Source organism: Lycium barbarum, chromosome 11 (genome assembly GCF_019175385.1).
Source record: "Lycium barbarum isolate Lr01 chromosome 11, ASM1917538v2, whole genome shotgun sequence".
In the NCBI taxonomy this organism is placed as follows: domain Eukaryota; kingdom Viridiplantae; phylum Streptophyta; class Magnoliopsida; order Solanales; family Solanaceae; genus Lycium; species Lycium barbarum.
The window spans coordinates 121,989,809-122,010,871 of record NC_083347.1 but is presented as its reverse complement, the minus strand read 5'-3'; the positions used below and the strand labels follow the sequence as shown (position 1 = coordinate 122,010,871).

The window sequence follows — 21,063 nt, the reverse complement described above, 5'->3', positions numbered from 1 at the left end:
CCAAGTATGTGGCCTTTGTCTGACTGAAATCACTATCTTTCCTATCAACAGGAAATAATAGCAGTGAAAGTTCTTATGTCTTTTGGCCTTTGAGAAATAAAAAAGGCCAAAAAACATCTAAACAAAGTGATTGATTTGTTACTAGTTGTCTAGAAAATTGTGCATAGTTGTCAATTGATTTAGCATAAAGCAACAATAGTTGATAGTGGAGGTACAAATTCCAGCTGACGGAAGGAACATTAGGTGGTGGTGTCTTTGTATTTGGTTATGGCAGAGTTGCCCGATATTTGTGCTGGTGCGAGATAGCAAGAAGTATGCGCAAGTGATGTGCTGATATAAGGTAGCAGATACCCGATAATATAGTAGGTGCGTTTAAGATCTACATCGGTATAAGTTTATGAGATAGCAGATAAAATATTTGAGGTGTGCGCGAGATCTATACTGATATGAGATAGCAGATATCTGATGAAATAATTGAAGTTTGTGCAAAACCTATGCATGTAGGAGATAGTGAGTACCCCATAAAATAACAGGGTGAGCTTAATTTGGTTCCGATACCATCATTATTGTTATTATTAATTTAAAAAGAGAGTGACAACCGCCATGGTATAACAAGAAAGAGAAAACTAAGATGAAAAAGGTTAATGTGGATATATTACAAAAGATCGACCAAATCAATGGACTACAAAAGAGACTAATCATATTTTACTAATGTTCAAGCAACGTTCAAAGGAATTTTGACTAATTTTGATTAAGGTTTAAGGAACTTTATATTTGGGTCAAATGATAAATTATTGAGTTTTCTAATGAAACAAACTTAAATAGAGGCACCTTGGGGTGGGGCTGAGTTGGTTTGAGGGGAAGCCTCCCTAAGGGAGGTCACGGGTTCAAACCCCCCCCCCCCCTCCCCCACTCTCCCCCCCCCCCAATGCTTTCTCAGTCGAGCCTGTCGCACAAGGCTTGCCTAGTACGGTTTACATTCTCTGTGAGGTTTGCAGGCTATTTCACGGTGGGGGTTTACTCAGTGCGCACCCGTAGAATTGCGGCTGCGGGTTTTCCCGGAATTTAAAAAAAAAAAAAACTTAAATAGAGATTGATACATAAGCAAATCAATTGGTTTGGGACCGAGAGATAATTGTTATTGCTGTAATATTTTATTAACTAAATAATGATTAAAAAGAAGAAGGCCACCGTCATGATTATTTAATAGTAGTTTTTTTTTTAGTCGCAAATTGTCATTGGTTGTCAAAATATAAGTACAACTCATACGGCGTTATTTGACATTTGAACGGCAACAATAAAAGTAGTGAAGTTTAGTACTAGGATTCTGTTCAGCCACATCTAGAAATTTATCATATTTGGTCTACACAAAATCTGATGTTAATAAATAATAGTTACAAATAAAATTCAGAATCTAATCTGGATAAATAAATGGTGATTTAGTCTACGAAAAGTGCCTAAAATCTATGGGGTGTTTGGTATGACAAAATTCATTTTTCATGAAAAGTATTTATCATAAGAATGTTTTCCGATATTTGGTTGGTGCATGAAAATATTTTTCAAAAAAAATACTTATTAAAGATTAATAATAATATTGACTAGTAAAAGAGTGTTTTGATGAAACTTTGAAGTAATATAGATCAATAATAATGTTGAAATGAGTAATATGAAACTAAAAGTTAAATAGTTGTAAAAGTTATTTTCCTTCTCTCAATAAAAAATATTTTCTTGAAAAATGACTTCCATCATATCAATCAAAAAGATTTTTTTCAAACAAGAAATTTGGTTACGTAGATCTTCTCCTCTTCTGAAGTTTATTGATTGCTCCATACGAATTTATAATGAAAAAACTCCTACTCGTTATAAGATTACTTAAGAAAAAGTAAGTCATAAATTTAGAAATTTTGCTTTTACACGAAAACGAATACTTGTCAGAACAAATATTAAATCAAAAAATGATTTTCTGATGAGAAATATTTTCCTAAAGTCATTTTCCCTCACCCCTCAAAGTTAGCTTTTTGTAGCCTATAGCAAAATGGAGTTGTTAAAAACTTCCTCTAGTTGATTTATGACCAATACTAGTGCTCCATCTACCCTACCTTCCTTGTTGGGGGGTCATATGTTTGGTACTATTAAAGTTCACAAAAACAACAGAAATTCTAAAAAGTTTAGTAGTTTTCTTGAAAAAGAATATTTGCATCTTAAGTCATCAAAAAAACACAATACTTGTACTTTCTGTTTCCTTAGACATGATTAAAAGCATAGCTTTGAGTTCAAGAATACCCCATTTTTCTATCACAAAGTTTTTATTTTTTCTCCCCTTCCACATATACCCCCCCCCACCCCCGCCCCCCCCCCCAATTACGAGTTCAAAACATAATACTCCCTCCGTTTCAATTTATATGAATCCATTTGACTGGACACGACATTTAAGAAAGAGAGAAGACTTTTAAAACTTATAGTTCAAAATAAGTCTTGAAAATTTGTGTGGTTGTAAATCATTCATAAAGTGAATTTGTTTCTAAATTAGGAAAGAGGTCATTTATTTTGACACGGACTAAAAAGGAAATAGGTTCAAACAAATTGAAACAGAGAGAGTATTTGTTAATCTATTTTCATCTTTCTCACATGTATGTCCATGTTTTTACACCTAATTCGTGTTTCGTGTGAAAAATATGTGTTCCTTTGAACTCGTAATTATAAAGCTACATCCATGCTTAGGCAAACAAAAAATATTGCCACGCCCGTATCAGATCCTTAAAAAATGTAGTATTCTGAAAGATCTGACACACCCCATGAAATTCTTGAAGAGTTCAAACAACGTAGTTAGGACTTCAAACTTTTTCAAACATATGCAAGTTTTTTTTTAATTAAAGAAAGACATGCATTTAATCTACCTGTGAAATAGAGCACAAAGTTTTATTATGCAATAATATCACTCTAATAAGATCTTAAAACGAAAATATTTAAAGCAACAATTTGACATAATATTTAATAAAATTATATTTAGTTAATCTATTTAGGGTGAAAATTATTTACACTCTGCTTTGCTTTAAAAGTCAAAACCCCTCCCTTCGACTTTGAGCAATGGACACTCTTTCCCTCATATGCCAAATTAATTTTTAATTCATATTTTACTCTTACATTACCAATCTTTATCTTTTATTTTAATTTTTTTAAATCATGCTTTTTTATTATTTTAATCTATGTAATAAGTTTGCCTCTAAAAGAATATCATTCTCAAGAAGGAAAAAAGAGAGAAATATTAATGGAGTATATAAGTTAAGGATGTTCTATAATTAAGCAAATTAGCAAAATAAGAAAATTGAATTTTATTAATTAATCAAAACTCTAATATCTATTTACACAAGTGAAAATACTAATGAAGAGTGATAACTTTATAAAACATTTCAATACAGATAATACAAAACGTAATTAATAAAAATAGAAGTATGTGTTATAATAAATTCCAAAATTATTATCTATTTATATTGTAAATTAATTTTAAATTATGATTTAGAAAATAGTACATTAGTAACAATCAGAACTCGTTTATATATCTGCATAGACAATAGAGAATATGAGCGAAGTGAAACTTAAATACACACACATGTACACACACCTATATACATACATAATTAGTGCATGTAATATCAAAATAACAATCATAAAAAATAGCGTTAGATTTTGTAACAAATTCATAAAAGCATGATTCATTTTACAATGTTAATTAACGGACTTAAATAAAAATCTCTGTTAGATATAGAATTATTTAAACGATAGGTAAATACCTAAGTTAAAAATTAAAATATTATACAAGAATTTATTGATAGTAATTAATGTCATGCATCATTTTCAAACCAAAAAAAAAAAATATGGAAAATAAATAAGTTCACATTTTGATTTAGTGGATGGAAAAATTGGGGAGAAAGGATAACAGTTTTGTCCTTTATATTGAATGTCATGCATTGCACCTAGCACTCCAAGATCAGAAGTTAGCAGACAAATGGGATAAAAACGAATGGAGAACCAACTTACATGTGGATGTAAGTTATATGGGAATTTTAAAATCCGCAGGTAATAATTACTCATGAAAGTTTTTTCATTGAATATTTTGCAGGAAAATCCGTAGGAAGTAAGTTACTTGCGAATTTTAGTAAATAATACTCAGGAAAATCTCCATATAATTTGAGTTTTTTTCTAGTAGTGTTACTCCTTCTGTCCCAAAAAGATTGTCCTTCTTTTTTTTTTAGTCTGTCCCAAAAAACATTATCACCTTTCTATATTTAGAAACAATTTAATTTTATGAGATAATTTACATCCATATAAATATTTAAAGCTTATTTTGGAGCACATATTTTAAAAATATTTTTTATTTTTTAGTTTTTTTGTCAAGTTAAAGGAGGATAATTTTTTTGAGACGGAAGGAGTATTACTTTTGAGTTGGATCAATGAAATTCCAAGTCCACAAAAGAGTTAAGTGAACATGAATTCACAGAAAGATAAGGCAGTGAACAACTTGGTTAGGTAGGAAAAGTTTTATTATGTGTGAGATATGTCATGTAATACTTGTGTGAAGGGCTCATTAAGTGACAAGTGGACTGTGACCTCTTCTCTACTTGAAGGCTAAGAATAGAATCAAGAAGACAAAAAAATATTAATCCGTATAAAAGTGACATGGTCCCAGCAAAATTGTGTGGAATAAAAATATACTCTTTCCATCTCATAATAAATGTCATCTTTAGCTAAAAACTTTTTATCCCATAATAAGTGTCTAAGAAATAAAGATATAAATTGATTAATTTTTTTCAACTCTATTCTTAGACAAAAAGTGACAACTTTATGTATTCAAGACAAAAAACCACGTATTATAATTTGGTATTGTTGGATTTCTAATTTGAAAAGTATTGCTCATGCATGGTCTAATCAAGAGGGAAAAATAATTGCATTATTGGTTTTTTATAAGGATAGTTTAATAAATTTCACATTTTATTATTAATTTTTTAATATACATATTTTTTGCTGATGTGACATATTATGGGACTGATGGATTATTAAAATGAGGGGTCTACATACTCTTTAACGCTGGTTCATTCCAAAGAGAAAAGTAAATGACTTTTCTTCTTCATCTGAATGTTCCATCTTCTTCCTTTTGAACTAAACAATGACAAATAAAAAAAAAATAAAAAAAAATAAACAATGACAAATTTTGTTCCAACCAATTTTTTCAAAAATTAAAACTACATGTCCAGCTATGGTAAATTAAACATGCAATTTCTTTGAAGATTGGTGTTCAATTTTGGTTGTCATCCTTGCTGATACTAAATAAAAAGCCGACATCTGATGCTAAAAAAAGAATAAAAAATTAGTTCCAAATCTTGATTTTTTTTTGTCTAAATCTAGCTCAATTATTTGAAGAGAAAAAAAGAGAATAAATAAGTTCATAGATTTATACATTTAGAAGAGAGTTTCCTGTAACTTTACTTGACTTTTGGGTATCTCTTTGAGAGTGCACTGATCAGTAATGATGTATTTTTTTTTTTTGAGTGAAATTTACTTTACTTAGATGTGATATGTAAAGATCCCAAATAAAAGGAGGGAAAATGGTATCTTGTTCCCTCAATTTCTATTGTACGTACTCCCTCAGTTCACTTTTATTTATTCATTATTCTTAAAATAGATTTTCATTTTTACTTGTCATTTTTTACATATCAAGATAAGGTAATTTTTTTTCCTGGTTTACATTTAATATTAATTACTTATTTCAAATCATTTTCCAAAATCAATACCATTATATACCAATTAATATGAATATTATAGTAAAATATCATGATAAAATACACACTTTATTTATTATTTTTTAAACAACGTAAAAAGTTAAAAGTGAACGGAAAAAGTACTAAACGGAAGAAGTACTATGCAGTGTTTCTTTCTTTTTTTATTTTTTTTTCATTTCGGTTCATTTGCAAAAGTAGAGAAGGGGCCGACAAATAGCACCAATAATCTTTCATGACAAAAAAAAAAAAAAACCTAACGAATAAGTATGAAAGAGGTAGTAGAAATGAAACCCACAGACTATTATTTCAATAAAAAATCACCCTCACACGATAAGTCATACTTGTGCGTCACTCATCATAAAACTTTTCGGGTAGGTGGATGTTGCTGAGTGCTGACAAATAGCCATCTCTTTTTCAGAGGTTTTGGTCAAAAAATCCTTTGGACCATTGATTTCAAAATCAAGTTGGAACCTAATCAATCATGAGAAAAGAGGAGCAAGTGTCAACAATAAACCAGCTGCATGGCATAATTTACCAATCACTTGTATAGGTGTCAAACAATACAGCAGAAAAAAATTTGTAGCTAACTCCTTTTTTTTCTTTGGTGATGAAAGGACAAATATGAATAAAGAAGCTAGCTGAGTGAAGCTAATGAATCAATAAAGGGAATAGTTGTCAATTTCAAATTGATCCCATCGCTGAACAAAAGTTGTCGCTAATTCTATTTAGTGACAAGTTATCAATAATTTAACGGAAAAGGGTCAAATATGTCATGGAATTATCGGAAATGACTCATTTATGTCACTCGTTAATAATTTGGCTCATTTATGCCATCGCCGTTATAAAATGGCTCATCCATGCCGTTTTTCCATGTATGTGTTGTATTTTTTAATTAATTTGGGATTAGAAATTGGGTTGGTTTAATTAAATAATGTTGACCCCTAATTGGAGGCAGCATATCATATCTGATATTGTAAAAGCGACGTTAATGAAGAATGTCATGAATGAGCTATTTTGATAACAACGATGGCATGGATGAGCCATTTTATAACGACGATGACATAAATAAGCCAAACTATTGATGAGTGATATAAATGAGTCATTTTCAATAATTGATGATATATTTAATCCTTTTCCGATAATTCAATTAGCTGCCGCCTATTTGCCGATAGATAGCAAAAAAGCTGTAGCTAATTATTCCTGTGGTTGTTGCTGCTTTTTTTTTTTTTTTTTACTCCCTAGGGAAAGGACAATAATGTCCAAAGAAGTTAGCTGAGTAAAGTAAATGAAGCAATAAAGTGAGTAGTTGTCACTTTCACAAAAACATATCTTAGGATGTTTATTACAATCTAAAATACAGCACACAACTACATAAAGTCACTATGTCCCTGTTCTTGGTCCTTCTCCGTGGTTTCGTGTAATTGTGAAACAAAGGAAAAACACTACAACAAAAGAGAAAAAAGAAATTAGGTACCATAAATTTTATAGCTAAACAACAAAAATTCGTTACTAATTTTATTAGCAAAGCATTACACATTATAATATCATCATGTCCTTTTGTTATTCCTTCCCCATGGTTTTAGCATATATAGCAAGTGTTACATAGGCTAAAAAACTTAACAATGGCTCAACATGAAACTTCTTCTTGGTTTATTTTTCTTTCTCTTCTTGCAATCAAAGTATCCCTTTCTGGTGTTACTTGTTTAAATGTTGATGGAAATAACTACATATCCGCGGTTGGAGATTCAGGGATGAGAAGGGATGGGCTAAGAGTAGCCATAGAAGCATGGAATCAATGCAATGAAGTTGGAGAAGAAGTGCCTAAAATGGGCAGTCCAAGAGCTGCTGATTGCTTTGATGTCTTAAAATCTTCTCCTCAGTCACAAGGTCAGTTGAACTTCATGTTTTAAGCCTTTTTCTTTTCTACTCTTTAAATTTCTACGACGCCTTTGTGTGATCTTGCTCACATTTGTCGGTCATAAAATTGAATAAAGGAAGATGTTAGGATGGTTATGATGAATCCTCATAATACAAAATGTATAATGGAGCGATATGGTCAGTGAGGAATCATATAACTGACGTGATTCGCTTAGGATTGAGACATTGTTGTTTTAGGTTTTTCCTATCCGTGCCTGTGTGAGCTTTCTCACATTATTAGTGACAAAACTGAATAAAGGGGGAGGGTTATGATGAATCCTTACAATACAGAACATATCTCCCGAAGAAATAGCTTAAATGGAGTTACATGATAAGGTCAGTAAGGATTCATATAGTCAACCTGCCGTGCTTGAGATTGAGACATTGTTATTGTTGCTTATCTAGGCTGTCTTAAAGATTCAACAGATACACTACATAATTGTAGAATTAAATTAAACTGAGCGACATGATCCGTGAGGATTCATTTAGCTGACGTGACTTACTTGAGATTGAGGCATTGTAATTGTTTTTTTTTCCTAGGTTGTCTTAAAGATTTAATGGCTATGCTTTACAGGGGAAAACAATTGTTCTATCTGCAATGCAATACCATACACGTTGGTACACAAAGTGACAGAGGAAGAAAACAAGTTAGGGGTTGGAAAATCATTTCTTGGACTGAACAAAAAGGCCATTCTTGATGTTGATCAATATGCAGCACAAAAAGAACTCTACTTGGGATCAAAATGTCAAGTTGAAGACCAGCCAAGACCTTGGCAATTCTGGATGATCATGCTGAAGAACGGAAACATGGATACTTACGCTGCTAAGTGCCCGAAAAATGGGCACAAATCAAGCCCGTATGGACCTGATAGCAGGTTTCCATGTTTCGGCAAAGGGTGCATGAACCAACCATTGATTTTTCACAAGTACACTACTTTACAAGGTGTTAATAGGAATACACTTAAAGGGAGTTTTTATGGTACATGGGATTTGAATAGTAGATTGAGTAAAACAAGAACAGAGAATAGTTCTTTTTATTCTGTGAAATGGAAGAAAGAATTGGGAAAAGGAAGTTGGATTTTTCATCATGTGTTGAGGACATCAACTAAGTATCCTTGGCTTATGCTTTACCTCAGATCAGATGCCACATTTGGTCTTTCTGGTGGATATCATTATCCAACAAGGGGCATGTTAAAAATTGTGAGTATCTACATACTTAAATGCTCTAAATCTTTTCTTCATATGTGGGAAAAGGGTCAAAAGTACATCTCTACTCTACATATTATCTTAATACTACCCTCCATTATAACTTTAGCGTCATTCATACCTTTAACACTAGCAAATCGTCTTGTATATCCTCCTACCCTACCAGGGCTCCAACTTGAAGTATAAAAGAGGGTAATTTTAGACCATAGTGAAAAGTAAAGGGGTAAATTTGCATCTTTTTGTTGAAGTATCTTGCTTCGTGAACCACCAAATCCATGTTGGAGCTCGGTTAAATTAAGGGAAATACGAGACAGTTTGGTAATGATATGGACATGAATGACCGGAAAGTATAAAGGACGGTAACAATAAAATATGCTCTAAAGCAAATGTACAAATTGGACCTTTTCCTTCTTTTTAAAGTCTCCATGTTATGAATCATTGAGAAACTATTGATACTAATGTGATTTGTAGATACCAGAATCACCAAATATGAACTTATCAAGATTTCTTTTAGTTTTGTGATTACCCTTTATGGATTTTGAGAAACTACTTGCTACTTTTGTGTTCTGCAGATACCAGAATCACCAAATTTTAAGGTGAGATTCACCTTGAATGTGATAAAAGGAGGAGGTCGAAACAGCCAATTTTACTTAATGGACATGGGAAGCTGCTGGAAGAACAATGGCAAACCATGTGATGGCAATGTCGCAACCGACGTTACACGATACAGCGAGATGATCCTGAATCAAGAAACACCATCCTGGTGCAAACCAGACAGCCCAAAACTATGTCCACCATACCACATTTTCCCAAATGGAACGAAAATTCATCGAAACGATAGGACTCGTTTCCCTTACGAGGCTTATCATATGTATTGTGCACCTGGAAATGGAAAGTTTATTGAGAAGCCTAATGTTCATTGTGATCCTTATAGTAATCCTCAGCCTCAGGAGATTTTGCAGATTTTGCCACATCCTGTTTGGGGGGATTATGGTTATCCTACTAGGAAAGGAGATGGTTGGATTGGTGATCCAAGAACATGGGAGCTTGATGTTGGGAGGTTGTCACATTCACTTTATTTTTACCAGGTTTGAATCAATTTTTCCCTTTTCTTGGATTTCAAAATGAGTTTATCAGGCTGTTCGATCGAACTTGATCTACTTATTTTGAAAAGTGTTGTTTGTCAGAATCGCTTTTCGAAAAAGTACTTTTGTAGAGTCATCAGTTTGTGTTTGACTAATCAATTTGTAAAATACTTTCGTTGATATTAGAACAACAATTTGTGCTTGGTCAATATTTCAAAATTGATTACGGGAAAAACAAAGTTTTTTCCCAGCTTCTACTACTACAAAGAGCATTTGATTTTTATTAACACTACAAAAAAAATGTACACATTCAAGTCGCTTGTAAGGTAATTGTAGGTAAATCTCTTTGAAAAGTGTTAATTGGTAAGGTAGGAAAAACGGTAACTTATCTGCTATCGCATGTTATACTACGTAATGTACATCGATAATGTCAAAAATCTGTACTCCATCAGTGTATATAACTTAAATCCTTTCAAAACCTACTCTTGTCAATCATTTGAAAAACATTTCCTAGGTATAGTTAGGTTGCCAAATTGATCTGTATTGGATAATATTTAATAATGAAAATTAATGATGGAACATGTTTTCTTGCAGGATCCAGGGACTGCACCAGCAAGGAGGAAATGGACTTCAATTGACTTGGGAACTGAGATTTATAAGGACCCAAATCAAGTGGCAGAGTGGACAGTTAGTGATTTTGACATTTTTGTACCTAAGAAAAAGTAGTAGATGTAGAAAAGAGAAAAGTTTTTTTTCTTCTTCATCTGATTATTTTACAAATTTTGGGAAGATTCTATGTGGTCTGAAGAAAGACCATAATTTTTCCCCTATGGGTGTTTTTTTAAAAAATAAAAAAAAAATTGTTCCAAGTTGTGTACTTGCAATTGAGAAATAGAAGAAGCTTCCCATGGATTTTCTTTCTTGAAACTTGTTATTTGAATTACTGATTTGTTACGTTGCTTGAACTCTCCAAAAATATTGTCATACTCACGTCGAATCCTTAAAAATTGCATTGCTTAAAATATTTTGGTGAATCTGATATGCATCTATCGACATTTTTGAAGAGTTTGAATATAATTGATTTGAACAATTTTTGAAAGTGGTTGAACCAAACACTCTACCAACTAACAAGTTGCGAATTTGGGGAGATGTCGGCAATAACAACTATCAAGCAGTCAAATGTACTAGAAATTTGATTTTTAAATTATTAGTTAGATGATCTAAAAGATTCCACAGAATTCAAAGATATAAATCAACCACTATCCACCAATAAAGTACCAAATCAAGCTTGACTTCGTAACTCAACATACTATATTATAGCTTTTTCATATTAGTTTAAAAGATATTACTCCCTCCGTTTCAGTTTGTGTATCTTACTATCTTTTTAATTAAATTCGTTCAAAAGAACATCTTTTTCTATATTTTATGTGTTTTTAGTTTCACCATTATCATTTTACCCTTAATGATACTCCCTTATAGAAATGACATGACTTGTTTAAGACTATAAAATTCAAAGAGTACTTTGGTATGTCAATGCACACCTTTAACTAAGACCAAGATTCAGAAATCTTCTTAACATTCTTAAATTTCGTGTTCAATAAAACTAAGACACAAAATAAAATTAATGGAGTATTAAGCTAATATACTCTGTCAATTGCTAAAAACAGTTAGGCAAATATATCATTGAATATAAAACCGCCTTACCACTAAGTAGTTAAGTGAGATATGAAGAAGTACTTGCTATCTTGCCGCAACTTTTGATTGTAGTTCTGTTTCGAGCATAACCAAAACTAATCTCAAAGAAAATTACGCATAATTAATATAACGTTTAGTTTGCAACATAAGCTTTGTGTCATTATATAACTTCTGCATAACTAATACAACGTTTGATTTCTGCAAAACTTTGACTCATTTCTTTGCCAAGTGAGTTGAGAGAGCTCAGTAAGAGATCAAATTTAGTAAAGGTACTGCAAAAATAGAACCTTATGCTACAACCACCAATTTTACATTGTGTCCAAAATGATAACCTGGTGCTCTATTTCCGGGAAATGGCTTTTTCGATATCTTGAAGTAGGACCGTCATGCAGAAAACAATATCAATTGTTGAAAGAAATAACTTGTGACAGTAATTTACAACAATTTACAAGTCTCAATGAAGCATGGTACGGGAAGGACTTGTCTTTTCCAATTTTCAGTTTTCACGAATCAAATTAGTTGGCTCGCTTAGAACGTACTTGGGCAACTCATACTTGGCGCCTGCACGATAGAACAATAGTTGATACGATGAGATTATAGAGAAAGGAAGTCGAAAATGCTTGGTTAAAAGTACTACTTAGTACAAACCTCTCTCATCATAGCATACTGTTAAATCAGGGGCTTGCACAATTACCCCGGCACTGTCCACGATTGCTTGTGCGAGGCTTATATCCGATTCTGCTGCAGCTCGGAGTGCATCCCAAATCTCTGAAGAGGGAAAAACTATAGTTAGGGATTTGAGGTTTATGAGTTTCTCCAGCGAGTCAAGTTAATATACAATAATAACTAGGTTCACAGTCAAAGATTTATAGATATTCAGTGAATTTCTAAATATATATCGGGTCTGGGCAAAAACTACTAGGTTCCCATGAACTTGTAGGTTGTGCTCTAGATCAGCCACTGGTAAGGATATTTGGATCTGCTATGCTGTTATATGAATTAACTTACCTTGTAAGTACACATAGGTATATGTCGGTTTTTGATCATATTGATCCAGTTCTTGATCCAATGTGGAGACAGGTATGTTGGCTAGTACCCTTCATGACTTGTTTAGGAATAAACAATCCATTGGGTGGTTGGAGTATCACAGGGGAGTGTAACGAATATGGTATTTGGAGTTACGAACACATATTGTGTTTTCCGGCTTCACAATCAACAGCGTCATTTTAACTAAAAAATTCTAGCTATTGCCAAAGCGAAACAGTTCTCATACATTTGATGTCCCATGAATTATCAGAGAGTGATGTGTAACAGAAAAGACGCAGGAGCAGAATGTGAATAATATATCAAATGCATGGACTGAGAACAAACTAAATGCAATTCTTGAAGTTACAACTGGTAAAATGAGAAGCTAATGAGCTTGTCTTGAAGTGAATAGCAACTCAGTAATATCACAGGGTACCTACTACCTCCCACCAGAACAGGTACCCGGTAACTCTGTTTTCCAAAGCTTAGGCAGATGGGACGAAATCACCTAGTGTTTTTGTTCCGCTGGGAAACGACACTATATAATCAATGAATGAAGATCCCTTTTACTTGTACTAAAGCATTTTTTACTTGCCATATTGGATCAATGCTATTCCACCCAAACACTTTATACATGTCATCAGACACCTTCTATTTATAAAAAAGATATTGTCAAACATCATGAACTATACATTCCAGATTTTAGCGTTGAATTAGCAATAACTGTGAAGGGGTCAACTCCATGGTTAGGCAGAGTGGCAGACTAATGCACCTCGGACTCTTCAAAAATGTTGATGGATGCGTGCCGGATCCTCCAAAAGTAGTGCATTTTTGGAGGATCCGACACGGGTGCGGCGACATTTTTGGAGAGTCCAAGCGATGTATCTTTAGGCTTACATAGATGCAAAATTCAAAAGTATATTTCAATTTGTAAAGTTGATGAATTTAACCAAGCTCTGGCTCTCCAGAAAACAGGAAACAAGTACATACAGCACAACTTCTCGGATTCTATGGAGATTACCTTTTCGACCTCCATAATGCGGTGCTGTGTCCCAGAATTCATCACGCATCTGTACGAGCTGAGCCCTCGTAATAGGTTCTGAATGCTTCCAAGTCTTTGGTTTTCGTATCTGTTTAGCTGCTTCTGCAATCAAGTACAGCAAGCTCAGAATTCCGTGATGTTTGGGAGTGCTATTAAAGCAAATATATCATATAAGAAGTCAAAAGAAATGGTCATGATCTATCCGTATTGGATCCTCAACCAACTGAATGATGAACTACGGGAAATTGTGACGCTTCCCTAATGTTCTAAAAGTAAATAAAAAGAGAACTAATAATTCCAGTCTTAATGGCCTAAAGTTTCCATTCAAAGAAGCAATGCACGGCACAACAACATTTAGCTCAAGTAGTTAAAGAAAGTAACAACATTGTGTGAACATTATGGGATAGATTTCGTGAAGAATGAAACCACAACTGGTTTTAATGTGTCAAATTACTTTTAATAGAACTAAGAGTAGGATCAAAATAGTAGAAATGGAGCAGGTTGAGTGGTCATGGGTGCGAAGTCACCCTTCTTTTGCACACACCCCATGTATTCTAGGATTCTTGTAATTATAGAACTCTTTTTTGGTGTTCGGAGTCAAGATTCTTATGCTACCTGATAATCACTCAGAAATTTATTATATTAGGAAGAGTTGGGAGAACTTCTGCTCAACATTTTCTCATTGTTTAAGCAGCTTATAATTAATTAAGCAGGCAATCCTCCTTTAGTACCAGAATCTTCACTTTAGAAATAAAGCTTAAAAGTACCTCTATTTCCTTCTAAAAGGAATTCCTTACCACACTATAGCCCATATTTTCTTTAATTGGTGCCCGCACCGCACCTCGACTAATTCCAGGGGTAGTTTACATCCTACTAGTACAGGTATCGGGTAACTCTGTCTACCAAGGCTTGGGTAGATAAGAAGAAAGCACCTAGTGCTTTTGTCATTGAGAATTGAACCTAAGACCTCATGGTTCTCAACCCACTTCGTTGATTACTATGCCACGCCTTTGGGTGCATAGTCCGTAGTTCATTTAGCCTTGTTTTTTAAATAAGTCAATAATGTGAGGAATTGATAAATATGGACCTCGGGTTTGACTCAACCTCAAAAGCTAGCTCATGAGGGGAGGATTCCCCAAAACCATATAAGGAAAACACAACCCATTCTCTCCACCATTGTGGGACTTAACAAGAACAAATACAGACTATAAACTTGTTATAACAGGTGAGTATGACGGGTATAATACAGACATGAATAAGTGACCTAAGTATTAGATCAAATATTCATCTGCCTAAGAATATAACCTTTAATAGAATGCCACTGTAAAAGATCCAATACTAGATACCGCTGATAAGAACAAAAACAATGAATTTGCTAAAAAACATAAGTAAATTACTATTAGCAATAAAATAAACAGAGACAGTGCAATCTCACTTCACCTGTAAACTGTAATCACACATGGCAGAGATGTATGACATATGCTAGATAGTAGATAAAGTATCATTTTTTTTTTTTTAATAACCATGGCGTTGGGGTCAGCTTGTGCCCACCTCGACTAATTCCACGGGATACCTACTACCTCCCACCAACATCAGGTACCAGGTAATTCTATCCACCAAGGCTAGGACATATGAGAACACATCACCTAGTGTTTTGTCTCTGCTGGGATTTGAACCTGAGATATCATGGTTCTCAACCCTGACCACTAGGCCACACACTTGGGTATTAGAATATCATCTTTAAGGGAAAACAAACAAGCAGGGTAATTGAAGGTTGTTTAGATCATTCACTCAGATGAAAATAATTCAAAGTCATTACAAAACGAAGTGCGAAGATCGTCACTGTAAGAAATGATCCACTCATCATAACAATAACATCAGAACAATACAGAGAATCAAGAGGAAAGTCTAGGAACCACAAAACATATAGGATACCAAGAGCTTCTACTGTAAAAAGACAAGGAACAACTATTACTCAAAATGAAAAGGAAATAGAGACATTGTATAAGTCCATAACAGAAAGGTTAATGCAGGAAGTTGGAATTATAGGTTGATGAAGCAATGGAAGCAAGATTTGCTAGAAAGTTTCACAAATTAAGCACTAGCAACTGGATGTCTGACTGAAACCAGCTGACCATTAAACCGCCCTGGCCAGGGCAAACTAGTTATTCCCTCTGTCCTATTTTATATGACGGTCTTTAATTGGGCATCAAGTTTAAGAGAAAAACAATGACACTTGAAAGTCATGGTCTATAACAAGTTTTAGACATTTGTCTGGCTATAAATCAGGGTCAAAGGTGGAACTAGGACTTGAAGCTTATGGGTTATGAATTCTAATCTTTTTTTTGGATGAAGATGAATTCTAATCTTTTTGAGTTCCTGGCTTCTAAATTAATAATTTGTACATATTCAATGAATTTTTAAGACAAATAAGGTTTGAACCAAAGTTACTGGGTGCGGCCGAACCTGTAGTGGACACTCTAGCTCCGCCCCTGTTAAGGGTAAAATGGGAAGTTTGAAGTTAAGTCGTTTCTCAGTATAGAAACTTATAATTGGACAACTAAAAGGACAGTGTGCCACATAAAATGAGACTGGAGGAGTATAATATGAACTCATACACTCAAATTGCTCTGATAACTCGAGTCTGACAGCCAGGCGCCAGCAATTCATTTTATCAGACTACCATCAAGAAGATCTACTGGAGACGATGTCTTTTTCTTTGAATTTTTATTATGAACAAATTAAGAGAAATTTCACTCCTATTTGACAAGATTGCTTTTAGCGGAGAAATCAAGCATTCATCTAATAACGAGGATCATTTGGCACCTTGAATATGATGCCTGACAAAACCAAAATTAAAAAAAATATTTTACATTTTCTCATGGACTCTGATTAAGAAGACAAAAGCCTATGTTGACAAATGTCAGTAAAACAGTATCCAAACTCAAAACATTTTTTGTATTGTTTGACTCTTGTTTTAGGTGTTGCTTCTTAGTTGCCTAAACTTTTCAGGTACATAGCATAACCAAATTCTATTATGTAGGATACATACATCTATTTATGTAAAACTACAAACTATTCTGCCACCTAGTCAACCTATTTTCTATGCATAACCATTGTCACCTTTTCCGCATCTTTACAAACAATTCTGAGAAGCACCTGAACTTGTTTCTTTTAGGTATTTCTTGACTTTCAGTCAACACAATCCATGGATTTGGTTTTTACTTCTTATATCAGTCCACTTATATCTACTTACTTCAGACTTAACTCTAAACTGAAGAAAAAGCGATATGACAAGACAAACTGTTGATAAAAGCTTATATCTGCTCTCTCCCCACATTTAAGAAGTACCATCAAACGTTCAGAACCAAAATACAGTGCTAGAAATCATATTACGGATCAAAACGTGCACAAGTCTGGCAAAGCTAACTTTTATTTCCTACAATGGTTTCTCCAGCTTAATTTTAACACTCATTTCTTTAATAGGCAGGATTCATAGAGCTGACACCAACTAGCTTCGGATTGGGACATCATTGATTTATTGATTCTTTAGTCAAATAAGCAACCCACCATCATCTCTACAACTAAAACCTAACCCATCAGCATAAAACAGTCACATTATTTACTAAAGACAAAATTTCACTTTTTTTATAACCGAAAAATCCGTCTGAAGCCAACTCTTTCGCCAACGGCATCCTTCAAAACTCGGGAATGATTACCCCCCTCCCCCTTCTCAACTTAGATACTAGACTTAATTTGTTTGGGGCGAAGGCTCCAACTTGTGACATAAGACACAAGTCTCTCGACCTTTGCCAATTGAGCTAACCCGTGGGGGAAATTTCAATGAAATACTACTAAGACCTCCCAACACCTAATTCATCAAAAAGCTAGTCCTCAAACATCACTGACTAGTTGGGATATGAATCCTTTAATATCCATCCCGCTCCATATGGGCCTGTTTCATAATGTCTTTTAAATAGTGGTATTGTCTTATAACTGTGGTTTTACGGGCCAGCTTGCACGCATATCGATTAATTCCAAGGGGTACTTGCTACCTCCCACCAGCACAAGTACTGAGTAACTCTATCCACAAAATTTGGACATATAGGAATAAAATCACCTCTTTTTGTCTCCGCCGGCGGATTTGAACCTGACCTAGTGGTTACCCTAAGGGTTAAAAGCTCTAAGGAGGGAAATTCCTAGAAAAGCAAAATAAAAGAGGAAAAAACAATAAAAGCAACCAATTTTACAACAAATGCAAAATCCATTAATAAACAAAAATGTGAACAAACAGAAAAACTTACACCATATAACTCTATAACCAATTGGGTATAACCAAAAATTGGTAAAATAAATAATTTGATCAACTATAACAGTCCACTTATATTGTATATCTACTTACTTCAGACATAACTATTAACTGAAAAAAGCATATGTCAAGACAATCCGTTGTTAAAAGCCAGTGATAAGAAACTGGTACTTTCCACAGCCTGCCCGAACAGATAACAAGTACAAGATACTGAGTATTTGGATCTGCTCTCTCATCACATTTCTAAAAAGTACCATCGAACATTCAGAACCAAACTACGGTTCCAGAAATCATATTACGGTTCAAAAACCAGTCTGAACTCTGGCAAATCCGACTTTTGTTTCTCACAATGGCTTTTCCAGATTAAATTTTATACTCATTTCTTTAGTGAATATGGACGATTCATAGAGCTGAAAACCAACTAGTTTTAGACTGGGACATAATTGATCTATTGATTCTTTAGTTAAATAAGCAACCAATCACCACTATCATCTCTACAACTATAACCTAACCTATCAACATAACATAGTCAAACTATTTACTAATGACAAACTTTTTTATAACCAAGAAATCCGTTTGGCCAACCACAAACTCGGGAACAATTGCAAGCCCCCCCCGCTTCTCCAGTTAAATACTGGACCTAATTCGTTCTCGAACTTGTGACATGGCTAACCCATTGAGGTAGTATCAATTAAATAGTACTAATACCTCCCAACACCTAATTCATCAAAAAGCTAGTTCTCAAACATCACTGACTAGTTGGGATATGAATCCTTAATATCTATCCTGCTCCCTGTTTCATAATGTCTTTTAAATAGTGGTATGACAAGATAACAGTAAAATCGACTAATTCCAAAGGGTACCTATTATCTTCTCCACGAGCACAAGTACTGAGTAACATTGTCCACAAAACTTGGACAGATAGGAAAAAATCACCTACTCCCTCCGTCCCAATTTATGTGACTCTTTCTTTTTTAGTCAGTCCCAAAACAAATGACACCTTTCTATATTTAGTAACATTTTAACTTTAAACTTTCTATTTTACCCTTAATGAGATTTTTTAGCCACACAAACATATTTGACTTATTTTAGACTACAAGTTTCAAAAGACTTTCTTTCATTCTTAAACTTTATACCCAATCACTCAGCTAACGGATTTGAACCTGAGACCTCATGGTTCTTAATCCGAAATGTGAATTAACAATAAAGCTTAAACCAAATAACTCTATAACCACTTGGGTATAACTAAAAATTAGTAAAATAAATAATTTCATCAAGAATAACAAAAAAGGAAAAGCAACCAACTTTACAACAAATGCAAAATCCCTTAACAAACAGAACCAAAAAAAAAAAAAAAAACACACCATATAACTTTACAACCACTTGGGTATAACTAAAAATTAGTACAACAAATAATTTCATCAAGCATAACAAAAAATAAAAGCAAGAAAAGTACCATTTTCTTTGGATCCCGCACAACCCATTTTCAAGAATCACCAAGAAACTATATTAAGACACAAATTGAGGGTTGAAAATGAATTATTTAAATAAATTTATGTGTGTGAAAGTTTATATATTTTTGTATGTATAAAGAGAGAAAAACAAAATAGGATTTTTGAGTTGGTTAGTGATTCTTTTGAGGAGTGTTTTGCGTGTTCACCACTCTCAGTGACAGATAGGTATACACAATATATACACTTTATTTGCATAATAAACTTTTCAAAATGTATTTTTTTTTTTTAAACTAGAAATTTGGTGAAAATAGAAGGTTCTTTTTTTATTTTTTGTAGAGAGAAGAAGGAGGAATATTTGTGGAAGGAAAAAAAGAAGAGAGTCCACAATGATTACAACTCAAAATATACTTATTTGACACTTTTGGGATTTGAAGGATAGTTTCTAAAGAAGGTCCTTATCTTTCCACTTATAGTTGCTTGATACTATTTTAGAAATAAAATTTTACTTTTATTTATTTATTTTTGCATTTCAAAAGAAAAATAATTTATTTTTCCAGTTTTATTCTCGGCATTTATTACTCATTCTAAATCATTTTTCAAATTCAATACAATTATACACCAATTAATAGGGGTATCATAGTAAAATATGCACTTCATTTATTATTTCTCAAGGAGTATGTAAAGTCCACAGTGAACAAGTAAAAGTGAACGGAGGGAGTACAATGATTTGGATTTTGGACTTTTTTTTAATTATTGAATTCTGATGAAATAATAAACCACCCCCCACGCACGCCTCCCCAGCCCCCCACCCACACACACCCTCCGTCCCAATTTATGTGAAGGGATTCAGAAGACGAGAGCTAAAATATTTAAATTTGACTATGAATTTGAGTGTTATTCTTCATTTAAAAAAAAAAACTAAATTACTCCCTTCGTCCTTAAGTTATGTGACACTTGTCAATTTAACTAATCTTTGAAGTTAAATTAAATTAGATTAATCCAATATTTTAAAATTAAAATATTCAAAAACTATAGAAAAGACTATAAATTGCCGTTCTTCTCATGTGAATAAGAAGAAAATAAACATCTTGAAATGTGCATCAAATTTTATATAATTTGAATTTCGAAAAATAAAAAACATCATATAAATTGGAACAGAGAAGTACATATTTGAAATCCATATGAAATGTACTACAAGTCAGCCTAGTTAATACTTCAAGATAGACCAAAAAAAATAAAAAATGATTGGATCCCTAAACAGTAACACACCTTCACAAAAATTGGGATAGAGGGAGTATTGTATTTTCCTATTTTGTTTGGTACTATATGGTTAATTTTCCCTCTGTTAGGTAACAGTATTTGATAAGATACAAAATTTAATAAAAAATAAATAATATATTATAGTCTGAACCAAGAAAGAATAGGAACTTATTCGTACCTACTATTTATATTAAATCATATCAAGATACTTTATACCACGTAAAAACTTATTGGCACCTACTATTTATATTAAAGCATATTTGTTAATAGGTTCTATTTGAACTACAGCTCA

At 33.2% G+C, this 21,063-nt stretch overlaps 2 protein-coding genes across 3 annotated transcripts; one reads left to right on the top strand and one right to left on the bottom strand.

Annotated features, from left to right (window-relative positions):
• Window positions 1-7,169: 7,169 nt before the first annotated feature.
• LOC132618380 (uncharacterized) lies at window positions 7,170-10,912 on the top strand. Its single transcript, XM_060333438.1, has 4 exons — window positions 7,170-7,664; window positions 8,269-8,894; window positions 9,473-9,988; window positions 10,580-10,912. Exons 1-4 carry the CDS (start codon window positions 7,400-7,402, stop codon window positions 10,709-10,711), a joined length of 1,539 nt encoding a protein of 512 aa, XP_060189421.1. The 5' UTR covers window positions 7,170-7,399; the 3' UTR covers window positions 10,712-10,912.
• A 1,001-nt stretch (window positions 10,913-11,913) lies between these two features.
• Window positions 11,914-19,810, bottom strand: LOC132618115 (uncharacterized). 2 transcript variants are annotated; one of them, XM_060333176.1, is made up of 4 exons: window positions 19,514-19,810; window positions 13,728-13,844; window positions 12,329-12,448; window positions 11,914-12,241 (listed from the first exon to the last, which is right to left on the bottom strand). In XM_060333176.1, the coding sequence occupies exons 1-4, from the start codon at window positions 19,539-19,541 to the stop codon at window positions 12,177-12,179; spliced, it is 330 nt and encodes a 109-aa protein (XP_060189159.1). In that variant the 5' UTR covers window positions 19,542-19,810; the 3' UTR covers window positions 11,914-12,176. The 2 variants fall into 2 exon arrangements, with proteins under 2 accessions (XP_060189159.1, XP_060189158.1); XM_060333175.1 differs by having other exon boundaries at window positions 13,728-13,850; window positions 19,514-19,779.
• Between the last annotated feature and the right edge of the window lie 1,253 nt (window positions 19,811-21,063).

Coding starts and splice junctions, on each gene's coding strand:
- LOC132618115 (XM_060333175.1), bottom strand. CDS start 19,541: ATGGGTTGTGCGGGATCCAAAGAAAATG. Junction 13,851..19,513: donor TGCGGGATCCAAAGAAAATG/GTACTTTTCTTG, acceptor ACTTGATTGCAG/AAGCAGCTAAACAGATACGA. Junction 12,242..12,328: donor AGTATGCTATGATGAGAGAG/GTTTGTACTAAG, acceptor TCTATCGTGCAG/GCGCCAAGTATGAGTTGCCC.
- LOC132618380 (XM_060333438.1), top strand. CDS start 7,400: ATGGCTCAACATGAAACTTCTTCTTGGTTTATTTTTCTTTCTCTTCTT. Junction 7,665..8,268: donor ATCTTCTCCTCAGTCACAAG/GTCAGTTGAACT, acceptor TATGCTTTACAG/GGGAAAACAATTGTTCTATC. Junction 8,895..9,472: donor CAAGGGGCATGTTAAAAATT/GTGAGTATCTAC, acceptor TGTGTTCTGCAG/ATACCAGAATCACCAAATTT.